The following is an 18831-nucleotide window of genomic DNA, read 5'->3' as shown; positions in this document are numbered from 1 at the left end:
CTTCGCTAGGTTGCGCGCACAGCAGATGCCCATACTTAAATGTTTGTTGAGTGATTGTGTGAGCGTTCGCTCCAGGGTCATCTAAGCAGGGATCAATGCCTCGGAGCCCAATGCAACACCCTCCATCCTCAGAAACTTCTCCTAAGTATGGTCCCCTGCTCCAATTATGGAGTAGTGGGCACATCCAGCAGCGGATTCCAAAGTCCGCACAAAGGTTGGAGCGGGCTTCGAGTGTGTGCTGCACATTTCCGCGCACGTCCGGGCGCCCCTCTGTGCTGCTGCTGGGTGTGTTTCTCTGCTGTCCGCAGTGTGCTGGGTTCGAACCTGCCCCGGGGGTCCCCGGGCCCCGGCCCCGACACGCGCGGTCCGCGTCAGGGCGCACGGCCACCGCGCACGTCTGGGCGGTCCCCGGGCTCCGCGCCCGCCGTCCCTCCCCCTTCTCCAAACTTTCTCCCAACTTCCCGACCTGCTTCGCTCTGCGTCCCGCTCTGCTTCCCTCATGAATTATTCAGCAGTGCGCGCTCCAATCAGCGCGCCCCGGCCCCCACGCCGAGCCTGGACTGGGGTAGGGGGGAGCTCCCCCGGCCCCCGTACGCCCCTCCCTCCCCCGCCAGGCGCCGCCCGCCCCAGTCCCAACCCGGCCCAGCCCCGGCCCGCCTGGACCCGCGCAGCAGTCTCCCTCCCTCCCGTTCTGTCCCCGCTCCGCTCCCACCCTCCCGGCCGGCGCGGAGCGCACACTGCCAGGCGGCGCGAGCAGCACCACTCCAGGGAGGGGGGGAGACCGCGAGCGGCCGGCCCACCCCCAGCCAGCCGGGGCGGGACCCCGAGGCCCCGGGGGGACCCCGACTCTAGCCACGTCTAGCTCTGCGCCCGCCCGGCGCAGCCAGTGCGAGGACGCCCCCCGCCCGCCCGCGCGCGCGGCGGGGACGCGGGGCCACACCTGGGCGCCGCCGCCCGGTGCTGGTGCCGAGCGCGTCCGCATGGGCCCGCGTTGAGGGCCCTGACCGAGAGTCCCGCGCAGGGGGTCGGCGTCTGCCGTCTCGGGGGGGGGTTCAGACCTGGGGGGGCTAGTGCCCCCCAAACTCGGATCGCATCCAACCCGAGAAAGGCGGCGCCATGGAGCTCCGGGCTCTGCTTTACTGGGCTTCGCTCGCCGCCGCTTTAGAAGGTGAGTTTCCCAGGGGGCACCCCGGCACTCCAGGGGTCCCCAAAGTTGGGCCTCGGAGTGAGGGGGCCGGGCTCGGTCTGCCCCTACCCCAGCACCCCAACCCTGAGCACTCCGGACCAATAGTGCTAGACCGGGCGGGGGGCGGGGAGGAGGCGGCCCAGCGGGGACTGGAGTTTTCTTTTGTTTGGGAAAGAGGAGTGGAGCTCCGTCCCGGGACGTTCCCCTGCTGCAGCTTCCCAAACTCTTAACCCTGATTCCGTATGCCCTTGGCATCCGTTCCTTTTCTCCCTCCTCCAGTCTTCAAACTGTCTTCAAAGCTTCTGTCTCTCTTCCCATCTCTGCCTAACATGAGGAAACGTTTCTGGAAGACAAGGCAGAACTTTGGGCTAGGCCAGAAAACTGCCCCCTCCCCCCCCACCATTCCTCAGCGTTCACACCTTGATCCTACGGTTCCCCTGGCCTCTGGCAGCTGGGCCACCTTCTTCACTGACCCTCCAAACGCCCAAATCTGTCCCAAAGCCACTGCCTCTGCTGCAGTGAGGCCCCCTCCCTGGTTTCCCCAGGCTGCACCTCAGCCCTTTAAATGCTGTCTAGACCAGAGCCCTGCACTAGTCCTGTGTGGGCCCCCTTCTGCAACCCCACGGGCCAGCAGAAACTGACCTTCACAGCCACAGGTCACCTGAACTTAGCCTAATAACTACTAGATAATTCTCTAGATTTCTGATTTTTCTGTGTTCCTCCCAAATGTTTCATCTAGGAGTCTCTTCCCTCCCTTCATCCCCTAGAGGGGGAGCCGAGCCCAGCCGAGCAGAGAGCTCTATAAACCCTCCCCCTGAGGCCCTAATCTCCTTTCAATGAGCTGCCTTCTCCCCCCACTTCACTGCTTGGAATCAAAGGGGTCTCTGGGGGGGAGTGATGGGGAGCTACTGAGGGGGAGGAATCAAAGGCAATTAGAAGAAGCCCTTCTCCCCCAGCTGGGCAGTGCTGCTCTGGGCTGGGGATCAAAGGCTGGGAATGTGGAGAGGGACCCCTTGCCCAGCGGCGGCGGCTCCGAGAAAGAAGGGGAAATAACAGAGAGGGAAAGGAAGATAAAGTGGGGAGAATACCCCCAGGGCAAAGCCTGGTGAGAGGGAAGGAAAGAGGCAAAGGCCGAATGCTTGAATGCTTTGATGCTGCTACCTAAGTGCCTTCCCAGCTCGAGGTCTGCTGCTGTGCTAAATTTTCACCTTCGCAACAGCCCTGCGGTGGGAGGGATTGTTGCCCCCATTTTACAGATGAGGAGACTGAGCCTTAGAAGGGTGAAATAACCTGCCCAGGGCCACGTGCCCAAGTGAAGGTGAAAGGCAGGAGACGGAAAACCGAGGGAAGTTATGATGACAGGTGGAAGTGGACAGACTGCGGGGGAGAGAGGTGAGAGGCAAGAGAATTGACAGAGTGAGGTAGGCCCTCTGAGGCTGAGATAGGAGAGAGAAAGTGAGTCGCTCAGAGTGCCGAGGACAGCCCTGAAACAGACAGTGTGTAAATTGGAGACAGGAAAACACTATCCAGGCTGGAACAATGGAGGGTGGAGACGGCAGCCTCTATCCACCCCCTTCCCAGAACCCGGGCATCCTGTCCCCAGCGTGTCGGGCTGGCTCCTGCCACCCCTTGGGGGCCCGGGCCTCACCTCTGGCTCGCTGGAGGCCTGCCTGACCCCTTGCCCTCCATGGACATCATTTGGTCCCTGGGAGGAGGCTGCCCCACCCACCCACCTTCCCTTCTCTCCTGCAAGCCCCCACGGGACAGAGGGAGGCAGGTGGGTGAGTAGGGGGAACCTGGTCCCAAGTGTGCTGCTGGCTCTGGGGGGTGGGGGCACATGGCATGGGCCTCCCAGGGGATTCCCCTACCCTCCCTCCACCCTCCACTGCCAGGGGCTGTAATGTTTCTCCTAATCCCCCCTTTCCGCCAAAGCCAAAGCCCCACACCTCCCCCGACGCCCCTCCCCAGAGACCAGAGCAGAGCCAGGTGTGTTCACCCCTCCGTACACACACCCCTAAAATCTCCTCCCCTTTTCCTTCCCGTAACCAAATCCAGATGTGAGGCCTCTGCAGGCGGGGGCCAGGGCGGGAACCCAAGCGTCCTGGCCTCCAGCACTTCCTCCTCTGACAGCAGTGAGCTCCTGGGGTGGGGGTAGGGGGTAGGAGGGAGGAGGGCTGGGCCTGGGGAGTAGAGTACCACCTTCAGGGATCTAAGGAGCTGGAGTGTTTGGTCCGAAAAGGGGGTGGGGGCCTGGAACAGGAATGGGGCTGGGGGGAGGGAGGCAGCGAGTTTGGATTTGAGGAAGGGACTGTTAGTGGAGGTGAGGCAGGCCCTGCAGTGAGGGGTGTCCCTCTGCCTGCAGTTCTCTGATCTCAGGTCACGCCAGGTTGGGGCTCTAGTTTAACCCTGTCTGAGCTGTTCGGCCTTCTTCCTCCTTCCTCAGGGCAGAGCAGTTCTCAGAGGCCTAGATCGGGGAATTCTGAGGGGGGCAGCCCTGTGCCTGCCAGCTGTTAGGGGTGGGGTTGGCACTCTGAAAAGGAGATGAGAAACAGGGCGGCAGAGGGCAGGGCTTGCTTCCCTCTTCATCTCTCGGCTCAAGTCAGCCCCAGTGCCACCAGCTTGGAGCTAAGAGGACCCACTTGCTTCAGTCAGTTCCCAGGTACCTGGTCTTCCTGATGTCTCCCCCAGTGCTGACTGTCTGTCTGTCTGTCTGTCTTAGAGACCCTACTGAACACAAAACTGGAAACTGCAGACCTGAAGTGGGTCACGTTCCCTCAGGTGGAGGGGCAGGTAGGAGCGGGCCCAGGAGCTGGGGCTCGGAGGGATGCTGGAGGAGGGACAAGGGGTACCTGTGCGGGCCTGCTTCCCATGCTGCCAGCCTCCAGATCACAGCAGCCTGAGCCCCTCCTCGCTCTATCACAGACACCCCCAAGCTGACCCTCCCCCCCTTTGTAGTGGGAAGAGCTGAGCGGCCTGGACGAAGAGCAGCACAGCGTTCGGACCTATGAGGTATGTGACGTGCAGCGGGCCCCGGGCCTGGCCCACTGGCTGCGCACTGGCTGGGTCCCGCGCCGGGGAGCCGTCCACGTGTACGCCACACTTCGCTTCACCATGCTCGAGTGTCTGTCCCTGACTCGGGCCGGGCGCTCCTGCAAGGAGACCTTCACTGTCTTCTACTTTGAGAGCGATGCTGACACGGCCACCGCCTTCACGCCAGCCTGGATGGAGAATCCCTACATCAAGGTACCTGGGCGCCCGGGGCCCAGCTGCCGGCCAGTATGGGGCTGGGCAGACTCATTGTGGTCCAAGAGCAGTAGCTGAGCCTCAGAGGCTCTTGGGGGATGGTGGGGAGGGGCCTGGAAGCAGGAGGCTGCATCCTGGAGAAGGAAGAAGGTGATTTGCTGGGCTGAGCAGTCACGTGTAGTTGAGGGGGGGGCCTTGGCCCCAGGGGAGGTCATCTAGACCACCTCAGTCACTTCCCACCTTCTCCGAGTACACCTTGCCCTTCAGAGAGTCTTCTCTATGTCTTCTACCCGATTCCCACTTGCCTCTCAAGCTTTAACTCCCCCTGGACGCCTTTGCTGAGGTGCCCTGCCCTGGGTTCTCCCGCCAGCTACAGATCTCATCATGCTTTTAACTCATCTGGTTCCTTCGTTCCCATTTCCTCGGCTCCAAGTCCAGGGGCCTGGGGTAGAGCAGGTTTTGATAAATGTCTGTGGGATGAGTGAGTGAAAAGAAAGGGGGTGTGGGACAGAGTCTGGACACATCATAGGAGCCCAGCAAGCATTAATAGGTAATGTTAGGGCCTGCAGTCAAGTAGAGAGAAGGCTCTGGAACAGGAACTGAGGTCAGGGAGAGGGTGAGCTGGGAAGAAAAAAATAGTCCCCCGGGCTCTTGGGGAGCAGAGGACAGCTGGCAACGAGTCTCTCCCCGTCCCTGGCAGGTGGACACGGTGGCTGCTGAGCACCTGACCCGGAAGCGCCCTGGAGCTGAGGCAACAGGGAAGGTGAATGTGAAGACGCTGCGTCTGGGCCCGCTCACCAAGGCTGGCTTCTACTTGGCCTTCCAGGACCAGGGTGCCTGCATGGCTCTGCTGTCCCTGCACCTCTTCTATAAGAAGTGCGCCCAGCTGACCGTGAACCTCACCCGCTTCCCGGAGACTGTGCCTCGGGAGCTCGTGGTGCCCGTGGCGGGGAGCTGTGTGGCTGATGCCGTCCCCACCCCCGGCCCCAGCCCCAGCCTCTACTGCCGGGAGGATGGCCAGTGGGCCGAGCAGCCAGTCACGGGCTGCAGCTGTGCCCCAGGGTTCGAGGCTGCCGAGGGGAACACTAAGTGCCGAGGTAAGGCCCAGCGTCTTTTCCTTTTCTGTAAACCTTGTCCATCCACGCACTTGCCTATACTCTGCTCTTGCACCCACTTCAGTTTCCATTTTGAACATTTTTCTGTTCTCAGGAGCACTTGGCCTGTTTTCAGAGCCCCCAGCATAGTTCTGAGCTGTTTCACCCACTCTCTCCTAACTATGTCCAACTCTTTTCTGGACGAGGGATGAGGGACGCAAGGCTGAGTGCAGGATGGGGGTACCTTATTGGGCTCCGAGGACAAAGGCATCATGGTCTCTATTTCTTGCTCATTATGGGTGTCCTCTAATTTGCTGAGACTGAATTCTCACTTAGCTGTTTCTCTAGAGTGTGCATTCAAAACTTGGGTTTTGTAGATCAAGCGTAAGGGATCCGGGAACTTCTGTGGAGAAGAAAATGACCTTACTGTCATTCACCTCCACCAGCGGTCACAGCAGGACCTGAGACTTGCACACCCTTTGAATCACAGCTATTTTCCCAGCCCGTTGCAGAAGATTCAGGAATGTCCTAACTGCATTTTTTTGCCCATCAGGGCTTCAGTATTACAGTGGCTGTCGGGCCTGCCACTCTACCTTGTAAATAAAGAAGATACATACATTCCTGTGGCACAGTTGTTTTCTTCATGTTTTGATCATTGTATTTCAATTTACTTGGTCTCCATTGTGATGCTGTGTATTTAGTGGTGTGCATTTAAAAACATAATTCTGAGCAGGGCTCTGTGGTTTTACCAGACTGCCACAGGGTATTTTGTGGTGGGCGGTGGGGGGGGGTGTGTGTCGAAGTTAACAAAGGTTAGAACCCCTGATCTGGAGGGAGGGTCTCCTTCTCCTCTTACAGGTGAAGTTTCTGAGCCCTTACCTCGTTGCTCCCTGTTTACACTCGATGCAACTTTAAGAGCAGCTGAATGTTTGATGCGCGTTTTTAATGACCACTGTCTCTCTCAGCCTGTGCCCAAGGCACCTTCAAGCCCTTATCTGGGGAGGGGTCCTGCCAGCCGTGTCCAGCCAATAGCCACTCCAACACCATCGGCTTGCCTGTCTGCCAGTGCCGCATTGGGTACTTCCGGGCCAGCACAGACTCCCGGAGTGCGCCTTGTACCAGTAAGTGACCGGTGACCCTTGGGGTGGCGGTTGGACCTTCACCCCAGCTCCCAGCCTCCCCGGCCTTCCTCCTCTTGGCCCCTCCCTGCTGATCGGGTCGGCTTGACTCCCTGGTGTCCTGCAGCGCCGCCCTCTGCTCCGAGGAGCGTGGTGTCCCGGCTGAATGGCTCCTCCCTGCGCCTGGAGTGGAGCGCCCCCCTCGAGTCTGGGGGCAGAGATGATCTCACCTACGCGCTGCGCTGCCGCGAGTGCCGCCCTGGGGGGTCCTGCACACCCTGTGGAGGAGATCTGACCTTCGACCCTGGCCCCCGGGACCTTGTGGAGCCCTGGGTGGCGATTCGTGGGCTGCGTCCTGATTTCACCTACACGTTCGAGGTCAGCGCCTTGAATGGGGTGTCCTCCTTAGCCACTGGACCTGTCCCATTCGAGGCTGTGAACGTCACCACTGACCGTGAGGGTGAGACTGGGAGCTGGCTGGGAGGGACAGACAGCCCCAAGGCCTGCAGGGGAAAAGTCAATGGTGGGGCAGTGAGGCCGCTGGAAGCATGGGAAGTCAGGGCTTGCTGGGCAAGAGGCAGACACAGTGAGTGAATAACAGTGCTGGGGCAGGCAGGCTGCAGCCTTCAGGACAGGGCACACAGAGTCACAGGGAACTCCAGGGACAGCTGGAGGACCGACACAGGTGTAGCCAGCAGAGGTGGAGTTGGAAAAACGGGGAACAGGCCTGTCACAAACAAATACCGTACACTGTCCTCTCCCTCACAGTACCGCCCCCAGTGTCTGACATCCGGGTAACGCGGTCATCACCCAGCAGCCTGAGCCTGGCCTGGGCTGTTCCCCGGGCACCCAGCGGAGCTGTGCTGGACTACGAGGTCAAGTACCATGAGAAGGTAAGACCAGGGCCCGCCCCTGGGAGTTTGGGGTGAGTAGTGGGACGTGTTTGGGGGCTGAGACACCCCAGTGACAGGCATCCAACAGGCGTTGGAATTCTAGCTCTGCTGAGTACTAGCTCTGTGACCTTGGGCCAGCCTCTCGGCCTCTCTGAGTTTAATAACCCCATTGTAAATCAGTTACAGGTACCAACCCACAGAATGGCTGCAAGGATTAAATGCTATGATAAAGCACATGCATAACTGAGCTCTGAGGCCTTACCTGCTGCACAGGGGAACCAAGATGGAATGATGGGGGAGGCGCAGGGCAGGGAGGGAGAGGTGGGAAGAGCAGTGGAAACATCGGGTCGGGGGGGTGCCTGGCTTACAGCCAGCCCCTCCTCCTCTTGGACAGGGCACAGAGGGCCCCAGCAGCGTGCGGTTTCTGAAGACGTCGGAAAACCGGGCGGAACTGCGGGGACTGAAACGGGGAGCCAGCTACCTGGTCCAGGTGCGGGCACGCTCCGAGGCCGGCTACGGGCCCTTCGGCCAGGAGCACCACAGCCAGACACAGCCCGACGGTGAGTCTGGGGAGTGGGGTGTGGGCGGGCCTTGCCCGTGCCCTTGGAGGACCCCAGACATTACGTTCCCATGGTCCTCTGTCAACCACGAGGCCAAAAGGAGGAGGCATAGGCTGCAGAAACCAAAATGGATAGCTGGGAGGGGAGACCTGCTAGTGGCTTTTCCCTGCGTGACTTTCTGCAGAAGCCTGACACTTAAGCTCCACCTCTCTTCTCCCCAAATTGGAACTATCCCATGGCCTCTCTCACAGGGCTCCAAGGATTAACTGAGGTGATACCTGTTTGTTTTATTTTTTATTTATTTTTAATATTTATTTTGAGAGAGAGTGCGCGCAAGCAAGGAAGGGGCAGAGATAGAGAATCCCAGTCAGGCTCCTCGCTGTCACCGCAGGGCCCGATGCAGAGCTCAGATTCCCAGACCGTGAGATCATGACCTGAGCTGCAATCAAGAGTTGGACACTTAACCCACTGAGCTCCCCAGGCACCCCCTTACCTATTCATTTTAATATGCTTGGCCTGGTAGCTTTCTAAGCCTTTTCATTTGACAGTTTAATTGAGATAGGACTCACATACCATACAATTCACCCATTTAGAGTATGCGGTTTGCTGGCTTTTAGTATGTGCAGTGTTGTGGGGCCATCATAATTCGTTTTAGAACGTTTCAGCATCCAAAAAGAGATGCTATACCACTTCAATCACCCCCAGCCCTTGGCAAACACTAATTTAAATCCCTGTCCCTATGGATTTACCTGTTCTGGGCATTTTATACAGACAGAACCATGCAGATGTGCCTGGGTGGCTCAGTTGGTTAAGCATCAACTTCGGCTCAGGTCATGATCTCACGGTTTGTGGGTTCAGGCCCCGTGTCGGGCTCTCTGCTGACAGCTCAGAGCCTCGAGCCTGTTTTGGATTCTCTCTCTCTCTGTCCCTCCCCTACTCGTACTGTCTCTCTCTCTCTCTCTCTAAAAAATAAGTAAACGTTAAAAAAATTAAAAAAAACAACAACAAACAGAACCATGCATCATGTGGCCTTTGGTGACTGGCTTCTTCCTTCACTCAGGACAATGTTTTCTTTTCTTCCTCTTCTTTTTTTTTTTTTTTTAAATTTATTTATTTTGAGAGAGAAAGAGCAGGAGAAGGGGAGAGAGAAAATCCCAAGTGGGCTCCAAACTGGAGCCTGACATGGGGCTCAATCCCACGACCCTGAGATCATGACCTGAGCCGAAATCAGGAGTCATATGCTCAACCGACTGAACCACCTAGGCGCCCCTAGGAAAGTGTTTTCAAGGTTCACCCATACCGTAGCGTGTAGCAGCGCTGTTTATGGCTGAGAAATAATCCATTGCATGGTTACGGCAAGTTTTATATCTCCATTCATCTGTTGATGGGTGGATGGGTTATTTCCACTTTTTTGGCTACAAACCTTTTCATTTTTAGCCCTTGGGGATTTTCTGTGGTCACCAGTATTCGTAACTCGCTCTTGCTATAACGTTCTCGCTCTTGCTATAACGAGGTCTGGAAACTTCCTCCCTTGCCCTGAGGGACTTGGGAGAGGCCACTGTGCTTCTCGGGGACCCTTCGTCTCCTCTACCTTCCCTGCACCTGCCACACTGTGGGAGGGCGTGTTCACAAGGGAACACAGTTTGTCCCTTGAGGCTGGTGGAGGGGGGAGGCCCAGGGGCCTCTGGCTTCTCTTGATCACCAGTGTTTCTCTCCCAGAGAATGAGAGCTGGCGGGAGCAGCTGGCCCTGATAGCAGGCACGGCGGTCGTGGGTGTGGTGCTGGTCTTGGTGGTCATCATCATCGCCGTCCTGTGTCTCAGGTGAGGGCTCTGGGCACCTGGAGGCTCTTGGGAAGGCCCGTGTAGCTGCCCGCCTGCTCTCTTCCTCCAGGCAAACCTCCCTCAATGCCCCAGGAAACTTGTTTTTGCTCTGGAAGCTTCTTTGATCCCCGCTTCTGCCCCCCACCCCCTTCCTGTCCCTTTGGGAACACGGAGATGTGGGATCCAGCTTACCTTTTCTTTCTCCTTGGCCACAGGAAGCAGAGCAATGGGAGAGAAGCTGAATACTCGGACAAACATGGACAGTATCTCATTGGGCACGGTGGGTAGGCCTATCCTGAAAGAAACAGGGCTGGGGGCAGAGCCGTGAGCCGAGAACCCAAGCATCTGAGTGGGTAGGAAGCTGCCTCTTGGTTAACGGGGCCTATGTGATCCCACAGGTACTAAGGTCTACATTGACCCCTTCACTTATGAAGACCCTAATGAGGCTGTAAGAGAGTTTGCAAAAGAGATCGATGTCTCGTATGTCAAGATTGAGGAGGTGATTGGAGCAGGTGAGAGGAAGGCTCGGCGCCTGTGGGGAGGAAAGGGAGGGCCAGGTGGTGGGCAGAGGAGGGCTGACCCGCAGCGTCCTTCCTGAAGGTGAATTTGGCGAGGTGTGTCGTGGGCGGCTCAAGGCCCCAGGGAAGAAAGAGAGCTGTGTGGCCATCAAGACCCTGAAAGGGGGCTACACGGAGAGGCAGCGGCGGGAGTTCCTAAGTGAGGCGTCCATCATGGGCCAATTTGAGCACCCCAATATCATCCGCCTGGAGGGCGTGGTCACCAACAGCGTGCCCGTCATGATCCTCACCGAGTTCATGGAGAACGGTGCCCTGGACTCCTTCCTGCGGGTGAGCCTTCTGCCCCCTGCCCTCCGCGTCTCCCTTACTCCCTCCGCATAGCCAAGGAGCTCCGAACCAAGATAGATCATGGGGCGCCCATCACACCCCCTCTGCCCTTTGTTCTCCCTTCAGGACAGCTTGAGTTCCTGGGACTGGCTTTTCCTTCAGCTGTGATTGGCAACGGCCTCTTTGTGGGGCAAGCTGACCCAGGGGTTTGGAAGGGTGGTCATTGGTCCTTTTGACAAGTATTTCCTGAACACCATCTCATGCATCAGCCACTGTCCTAGGTCCCGGGAATAAAGCCGTGAACATCTCTGCCTTTGACAGTATAATGGAGGAGACTGGAAATTAACAAGTAAACAAATGAGCTTTTATTTTATTTTATTTTTTAAATTTTTTTAAATTTATTTCTTAGGAGAGAGAGAGAGAGACACAGCGTGAGCAGGGGAGGGTCAGAGAGAGAGGGAGTCACAGACTGAAACAGGCTCCAGGCTCTGAGCTGGCAGTCAGCACAGAGCCCGATGCGGGGCTCGAACCCGCGAACCGCGAGATCATGACCTAAGCGAAAGTCGGACGCTTAACCGACTAAGCCACCCAGGCGCCCCACAAGTGAGCTTTTAAAATACAGATATTTTGGGGGCACCTGGGTGGCTCAGTCCGTTGAGTGACCAACTCTTGATTTCAGCTCAGGTCATGATCCCAGGGTCGTGGGATCGAGCCCCAAGTGGGGCTCCGTGGATGGAGCTTGCTTCAGATTCTCTCTCCCTTTGGCCCTCTCCCCTGCTCACTCTCTCTCACTCTAAAATTAAAAAATTAAAAAAAAACCCCAAAAACTTTTAAATACAGATAATTTGGAAAAGTGGCTTGAGATGATGGGGAAGAGTTTAATTTTCGTCACTTTAACAGGCTTTACTGGATTTTATTTTATTTTTTGACTTTACATCTTTTGAAAAAAAAAAAGACACATTTTCTTACAAGACATTGCATTTAACAGAATCATGACGCTTCCTCGGGATCTTCCGATATTCGGTCAATATTCACATTTCCCTTGTTGTCCCCCAAATGTCTCTTCCTCCTGGTTCCTCCAAACTAGGATCCAGCTCAAACATTGCACCTAGTGGTTGTTTTCCATTTTGTTTTGTTCCTGGTGGTTATTTTTTTGAGCCTCTTCTAAATCCAGGACAGTCCTTTGTTGTGACGGAACATTGACATTCTGAAAAACTGGGCATCTTATTCCTTTGAATGTCTCACCTTCTGGATTTATCAGCTTCTTCCTTCTGGGGTCATTGTTTCTCTACTTCCTTTAAGAGAAGATACATCTAACGTCTTAACGTCCTGATAAGTTCAAAAGTAAATATGTGTGGCCAGCCTACATTGGGGGTGCTGTGTACCTCACAGGACACCCCATCCAGAGACGGGCTATCTGGCTGTCATCAGGAGAGATGCTGAGGCAGGCCCTGGGGTAGTGTGATGGCGGCCTGACACCCCCCCCCCCCGCTTGTGGACACAAGGTTCTGTTCCGTTGGTACCAGACAAGGTCTGGTTGCCAGGAGAGGAAGGGGATCTATTTTAGAAGAGATGACATTTGGGGTGCCCGGCTGGCTCAGTTGGTGGAGCATGCGACTCTTGATCTCGGGGTTGTGAGTTCAAGCTCTGCGTTGGGTGTAGAGATTAAATTTAAAAAAGAAGAAGAAGAGATGACATTTGGGTTGACATTTGGGTAGATGAGAGAGAGCCAGCCAGGAGCAGATGGAGGAGAAGCACGTGGGCCTCGTGGCCTTAGTGCGGAGTTTGGATTTGATTAGAAGTTCAAGGGGAAGCTTTTGGAGGGATTTCAGTGGAAGAGGTGATTTCAGGAGCTCCCTTTGGTGGTGCTGGGGAGCAAGAGCCAGTGGGGAGACCTGCAGTCCTTTGGAGTGTGGGGTTGCGGCGGGATGGGGACAGTGGCTGGATTCGGGACGAGATCTGGAGGAGGGCCAGCAGAACCTGCTGATGGATTGTAAGTGGCAGGTGAGGAAGAGAGGAATTTCAAGGGTACGCAGGCGTCTGCCCTGAGCATCTGGCCAGTGGTGTTTCTATACAAGCTGAGATTTGAGGCGTGGGGCAGGGGCAGGCTTAGAGGAGGGATTCAGAATTCAGGTTTTGAACTTTGTCCCTGGCCGTGCATGGCTGCCAAGGGTCCCCTGCATGCTTACTGAAGCCAGAAGATGGAATTCGTTCGTGGTGACTGGTTAGCTTATCTGGTGAGAGCAGACTCTGTAAAGGTCAAGGTCAGGCGTTAGGTCTTGGTTCTGGCACCGTGGCCATTGATCGCATCCAGTTTTTCACTGTTCTCTTGCAAGTTACACACAGCTAGTCCAAGAGGGCTGAGCAGGCTTGCTCTGGATCAGCACAGTTGCATCTGCACCCTATAGACAGGTGGCTCAGAGCACACCTCAACTTTCGCCACTCTGTTGCTGTCAAATAAAAAGACCAGGGGTGCGTGGGCGGCTCAGTCAGTTAGGTATCTGACTTTTGATCTCAGCTCAGGTCTTGATCTCAGGGTCCTGAGTTCAAGCCCTACACTGGGCTCCATGCTGAACATGGAGCCTACTTGGAGAAAAAAAAAGTCGTGTCAGAAATAAAGAAAAAATTAGGAGCACTTGGGTGGCTCAGTCAGTTGAGTCTCTGACTTCAGCTCAGGTCATGATCTCACAGTCCATGGGTTTGGGCCCCGCATTGGGCTTTGTGCTGACAGCTCAGAGCCTGGAGCCTGCTTCAGATTCTGTGTCTCCCTCTCTCTCTGCCCCACCCCTGCTCGTGGTCTGTTGCTTGCTCTCAAAAATAAATAAACATTAAAAAAAATTTTTAAAGAAATAAAAAATTGAAAAAAAAAAAAAAAAAGAACGTATTAGATCCAAAGCATTTGTTGATATGCCCTACGTGTAAAGCACTGCACTAGACTAAATAGAAGAAAAAAATTTTTTTTCAGTTTACTTTTTAACGTTTATTATTTTGAGAGAAAGAGAGAGACAGAGCGCAAGCAGGAGAGAGGCAGAGAGAGGGAGACACAGAATCCGAAGCAGGCTCCAGACTCTGAGCTAACAATACAGAGCTCAACACGGGGCTTGAACCCACAAACTGTGAGATTGTGACCTGAGCTGAAGTCTAACGCTTAACAACTTAACCAACTGAGCCTCCCAGGTGCTCTTAAATAGAAGAAAATTTAAAAATAATCCTGTAATCTGAAACATCGTGTCAGGTTACTGTAGTGAGAGCTGAGAGAGCTCCAAGTAAGAGAAGAGAGGAGGGCTTCCCTGGGAGGTCAGCAGGGCTGGCCTCCAGGTGAGCACAAGATGCATCTGCAAGTGGCAGATATGGGTCTAGAGCATGGAAGGAAGGGGGAACGGTGGGCATGCTGTCTTAACAGTGCCCTCTCCCTTGTCTGGTCTCCAGCTGAACGACGGGCAGTTCACTGTCATCCAGTTGGTGGGCATGTTGAGGGGCATTGCCTCGGGCATGCGGTACCTTGCCGAGATGAGCTACGTCCACCGAGACCTGGCTGCCCGTAACATCCTGGTCAACAGCAACCTTGTCTGCAAGGTTTCCGACTTTGGGCTTTCCCGGTTCCTGGAGGAGAACTCCTCTGACCCCACCTACACGAGCTCTCTGGTGAGGCTGGGGGACCTGCGTATGAGGTGGAGAGGGCAAGTGGAAAGGCGGGAGGCACTGGCAGCTCTAGTTCAGGGTCAGAATGTAGGTGCAGACTGTGGAAGGGACGGTCAACTTAGGGAACCCGACTTCCGGTGTCCAGGAAAAGTACAAAGTTGAGGAGCTATGTGTCTGGGTCCCAGGAAGAAAGGAGGCCTGGGGGAAAGGCAAAGGCAGGGAGCCAAATGCCTGGGTCCTACGAGCCCCGCAGCTCACCTTTTCCTTCCACATCTTTAGGGGGGAAAGATTCCCATCCGATGGACAGCCCCTGAGGCCATTGCCTTCCGGAAATTCACATCTGCTAGTGATGCCTGGAGCTATGGAATTGTGATGTGGGAGGTCATGTCATTTGGGGAACGGCCATACTGGGACATGAGCAATCAGGATGTAAGTGCCCCATGGTCCTACCAAGCTTTCCCAGAACATTCTCTCGCCTGGGATATGGGATGGGGAGTGGGGTCCCCAAAGAGCTCATCGCTGTTGTCCTTGGGGGTGACACAAAGTAGAGTTAATTTTTGTGTCCGAGACTATGATACAGCACGTCACGTCACAGGAGGACACAGAGGAGGGCAGGGTTGGGAAGTTATTCATCTAGATCATGGCCCAACTGGGGCCTCAAGCCACAGCCAGCTTTGGCCCCAGACAGGAGGACCCCCACCCCAAATCTGCCATTCTCGGGGGCTGTGACACCTCTCCCGGCATCTGCTAAGTCCCCATTTTCTGGGAGTCCTTTGGCATCCTAATTCTCCCGGGAGACCCTCACCCAGTGCTCCTGCCTGTCTTTCCAGGTGATCAATGCCATTGAACAGGACTACCGGCTGCCCCCGCCCCCAGACTGCCCTACTTCCCTGCACCAGCTCATGCTGGACTGTTGGCAGAAGGACCGGAATGCACGGCCCCGCTTCCCCCAGGTGGTCAGCGCCCTCGACAAGATGATCCGGAACCCGGCCAGTCTCAAAATCGTGGCCAGGGAGAACGGCGGGTGAGGATCCCAGGGAGCGGGTCACCTTCCCACGCTCTGCCACCCCCTTACCCCTCAGAAGTATCCGTTCCTCTGGTGGTCTGTGGGATTGGCCCTGCCTGCCTCTCCCAGGCTGGGCCCAGAGTCCCCACCCTGATATGTAGCACTGGAGCTCAGCACGCCCCTCCCTGTCCGATCCTCCCAGGGCCTCGCACCCACTCCTGGATCAGCGGCAGCCTCACTACTCAGCTTTTGGCTCTGTGGGTGAGTGGCTTCGAGCCATCAAGATGGGAAGATACGAAGAAAGTTTCGCAGCCGCTGGCTTTGGCTCCTTCGAACTGGTCAGCCAGATCTCTGCTGAGTAAGTCGTGGCAGGAGCTGGAGGTGGTGGCTGAGAGCCAAGCAGTCTGAGGGGCACCTGGGGACCAGAGTCAGGCCCACAGATTTAGCAGGGACCTTTGGGGGCCCAACCTTGTTGTCTAGAGTTTCCCCTACAAAAAAAGCAGTAACAGCTCTGGAGGCTGAGAGCCCACAGAATCTCCCAGGTGGGCAGTGCCCTGCTCAGCCCTTTGGGCCACCCCATGGCCCTGCCGTACCGTGGGTATCTATCCTTGTGTATCTACATTCCAGGCTCTGCTCTCACATTAACATTGACAACTCCGGTTTCCCCACCCATAAAAGGAGGAGGTTGGACTGGGTTTCGGAGATGCTTTCCAGCTTTAATGTTAAATGGTTTTATGGTTCCAACGCCTCTCAAACGCTTTGTTCCCCAAAACGGCCTCTCTGGGGCTCCACCTTTCTGCCTTCCCATTTCCCTCCCAGGCTCTTTTCTCAGGCCAGGTTTGAATAACACATGGAAGGAAGAGAAATCTGGAACCAGAGGGTGGGAGGCAGTCTTGCTGCAGGGCAGGTCATGGACATATTCCACCCACCCCCACTGTTCCAGCGACTCCCTGACACAGGTCCATGCTCTCTATTTCCCACTTCTTCTGTTCTCCCTTATCTCGGTCTCCAGGCTTCTGGAGGCCTCGGGATGGGGGCGGGAGGGGGCGGAGCAGCTCGTTTTCGCCCCTCCCCCTTCCTCCACACACACTCTTCCTCTCTCTCCGCCCTTTTCCTTCTGACTTCTCTTTTCTATTCTAAAGCAATCTGTGCAGCCCCTTCCCCCAACTTCATTCTTGTGCGTTTTTCTCTTTCATCCCTCCCCTTCTTGGATTCTCTGCCTTTTCCTAATCCTCGCTGGAGCCCGAAGCTGCAGCCCCCACAACCTCCCACCAGCCAGCCCAGCTCAGCTACCTAGCCCCACCCTCTACTGCGGCTGCGCAGAAGGACTGCGGCTTGCTCAGCCTGCTCCTAAATCCTCCGGAAACTGCAGGCAACTATTGGCAACTATCGAAGTGCTCCGCCCCTGCTGGCCTTCCTGATTGGCTGCCAGTCCTGAGGCAGGACGCAGTGTTTGGAGCTAAGAGCCTCCCTGGGAGCCCGTTGGCCTCACCTAGCTCTCCCTTCTTCCCCAGGGACTTGCTCCGAATTGGAGTCACTCTGGCGGGACACCAGAAGAAAATCCTGGCCAGTGTCCAGCACATGAAGTCCCAGGCCAAGCCTGGAGCGTCAGGCGGGTCCGCAGCACCAGCCCCCCAGTACTGACCTGCACCTGCTTACCTGGCCCCACAGCTCTGGAGCGGCCGGAACTCCCAGCTGGGGACACCCCTTCTTCCTGGAGCCGAGTCGGATGGAGACCCAAGAGGCCTTCATTCCTAGGCCCCACTGGATTGCACTTTGAACCCATGGGGGTGGGGAGCTGGCAATTTGGAGACAGGATTTGAGGATTCTGCCGTATGAGAGTAGAAATCACATGTGTCCCCTTCCTTCCCCCGACGTTCGCCAAGTGTGCGGGAGCCCTTCCCTCAGGATTGGGTGTGACCAGAGGGAAAGGAAGCGCTTATAATCTGCCAACTTCCCAGAGGTGGTTGGGCACGATCCCCACAATCTCCCTCTGATCCCCAGTTAGGGCCCCACGTGCCCGCTTTCACCTTGAAGGGCCACCGCACAGCCCTACAGACCAAAGAGAAGAGGGTGACTAGCCTGTGAGCTCGGGGGTGGAGCCTCGCATCATTGCGGGAGGCGGGAAGGGGCGTCAGGACCCAGTGACAAAAATCATTGGACTTGGATGTCCCAACCTTGCTGCTGTCTTCCCCGAACTCAGTTTTCCCTTGTAAATGCCCCTCCCCCATCCGCTGCCTTCATATTGAAGGTTTTTGAGTTTTATTTTTTGTTTTGGCCTTATTTTTCCAGCCCCCCCCTTTTGTTGTTTGTTGTTGTTTGTTCTACTGTCTTTGTCATAACCTTTTGTGTTGGAGGGGCCTGTTTCATTATTGCCTCCTTTGCCCAGTGTGAAACAGGGCCTCATCGCTGTGTCTGTTTCTGGAACAGTGCCTTGGTCACACCACAACTCCCAGACACTTCCCTGGCCCCAAGTACCCCCAAGCTGTGTCCATGAGGGGCTGTGGGGAGGGTTGAGGTGGTGGTGGAAACCGGAGACAGACACCGGTGCTTGGAGGGGATCTTAAATTATATTTAAAACTTTTTTTTTTGTATAAATAAAAGAAAATGGGAAGCGATGCTGTTCTGGGGGTGATTGGGAGTGGAGGACGGACTGCGTTTTTGCAGAGAGTGGGGCCTGGGTACGGAGGAGGGGTCAGAGGTCTGGAGATAGTGCTGTGGGGGTCTGTGGGCTTGGTTCTGGGGCCTCAGGGTGTGTCTGAGGTGGTGGGGTGGGGGCTGTGGGAGATGAGTCATTGGCAGCTGCTTCTAACAGCTCCAGATGGCTCTGCCAAGAGCCTGGGGCACCTCCGGGGTGGGGCTGCCCCCTCCCTCCTCTGTCCTGGTTCCCCAGCCCTGGTAGGGGGCCTAGTGAAGCTGGGGAGGACTTGAGCTTATAGCCCTGCCTCACAGCCCCCTGAAGGGGCATAGGGGGGCATCGGCTGGGGTGGGGGTCCAGTCAGATGAAGGAGACAGATGTGGGCCAGATGTTGGCAGCTGGGGTTGGTTTAGAAGCAATGGGAGGAAAGTCTGCATGGGCTGTGGGGGAGGGGCAGAGCTGGAGTGAGGGATGTGGACCCCCCACGGGTGTACACACACACACACACACACACACACACACACCCTGGGCTGAGTCCTTGGGAAGACAATTCCCCCTTTCAAGATGCTGCCCGGGCAGGTTCTCCCAGCCTGTTCGGAAGGGGAGGGGAAATCACCGGAATGTCTTCCCCCCAATTTCTCCCTCCCAAACAGGAAGATGGGATGGGGTCAAGCCCTTGCGAGTCCTTGTTGCCCTCTTTTGTTCCTTTGCTCCCAGTCGGCCCACCCTCAGGGACACCTGCAGGGGCCAGCCTTGCAGTTTCTGCATCTCTGGTGCCCCCTGT

General features: G+C 56.3%; 1 protein-coding gene across 1 annotated transcript; it reads left to right on the top strand.

Annotated features, from left to right (window-relative positions):
* Window positions 1-648: 648 nt before the first annotated feature.
* EPHB4 (EPH receptor B4) lies at window positions 649-18028 on the top strand. Its single transcript, XM_039221857.1, has 17 exons — window positions 649-1168; window positions 3906-3976; window positions 4142-4429; window positions 5130-5526; window positions 6489-6644; window positions 6769-7101; window positions 7410-7534; window positions 7929-8094; window positions 9814-9916; window positions 10132-10196; window positions 10315-10428; window positions 10517-10764; window positions 14191-14406; window positions 14683-14832; window positions 15234-15427; window positions 15612-15767; window positions 16924-18028. The coding sequence occupies exons 1-17, from the start codon at window positions 1117-1119 to the stop codon at window positions 17051-17053; spliced, it is 2964 nt and encodes a 987-aa protein (XP_039077788.1). The 5' UTR covers window positions 649-1116; the 3' UTR covers window positions 17054-18028.
* The last annotated feature ends 803 nt before the right edge of the window (window positions 18029-18831 follow it).

This window comes from Hyaena hyaena, unplaced genomic scaffold (assembly GCF_003009895.1).
Source record: "Hyaena hyaena isolate Hyena2069 unplaced genomic scaffold, ASM300989v1 scaffold_1030, whole genome shotgun sequence".
In the NCBI taxonomy this organism is placed as follows: domain Eukaryota; kingdom Metazoa; phylum Chordata; class Mammalia; order Carnivora; family Hyaenidae; genus Hyaena; species Hyaena hyaena.
Note: the sequence above shows the minus strand (reverse complement) of the source record. Positions and strands in the feature narration are given on the sequence as shown.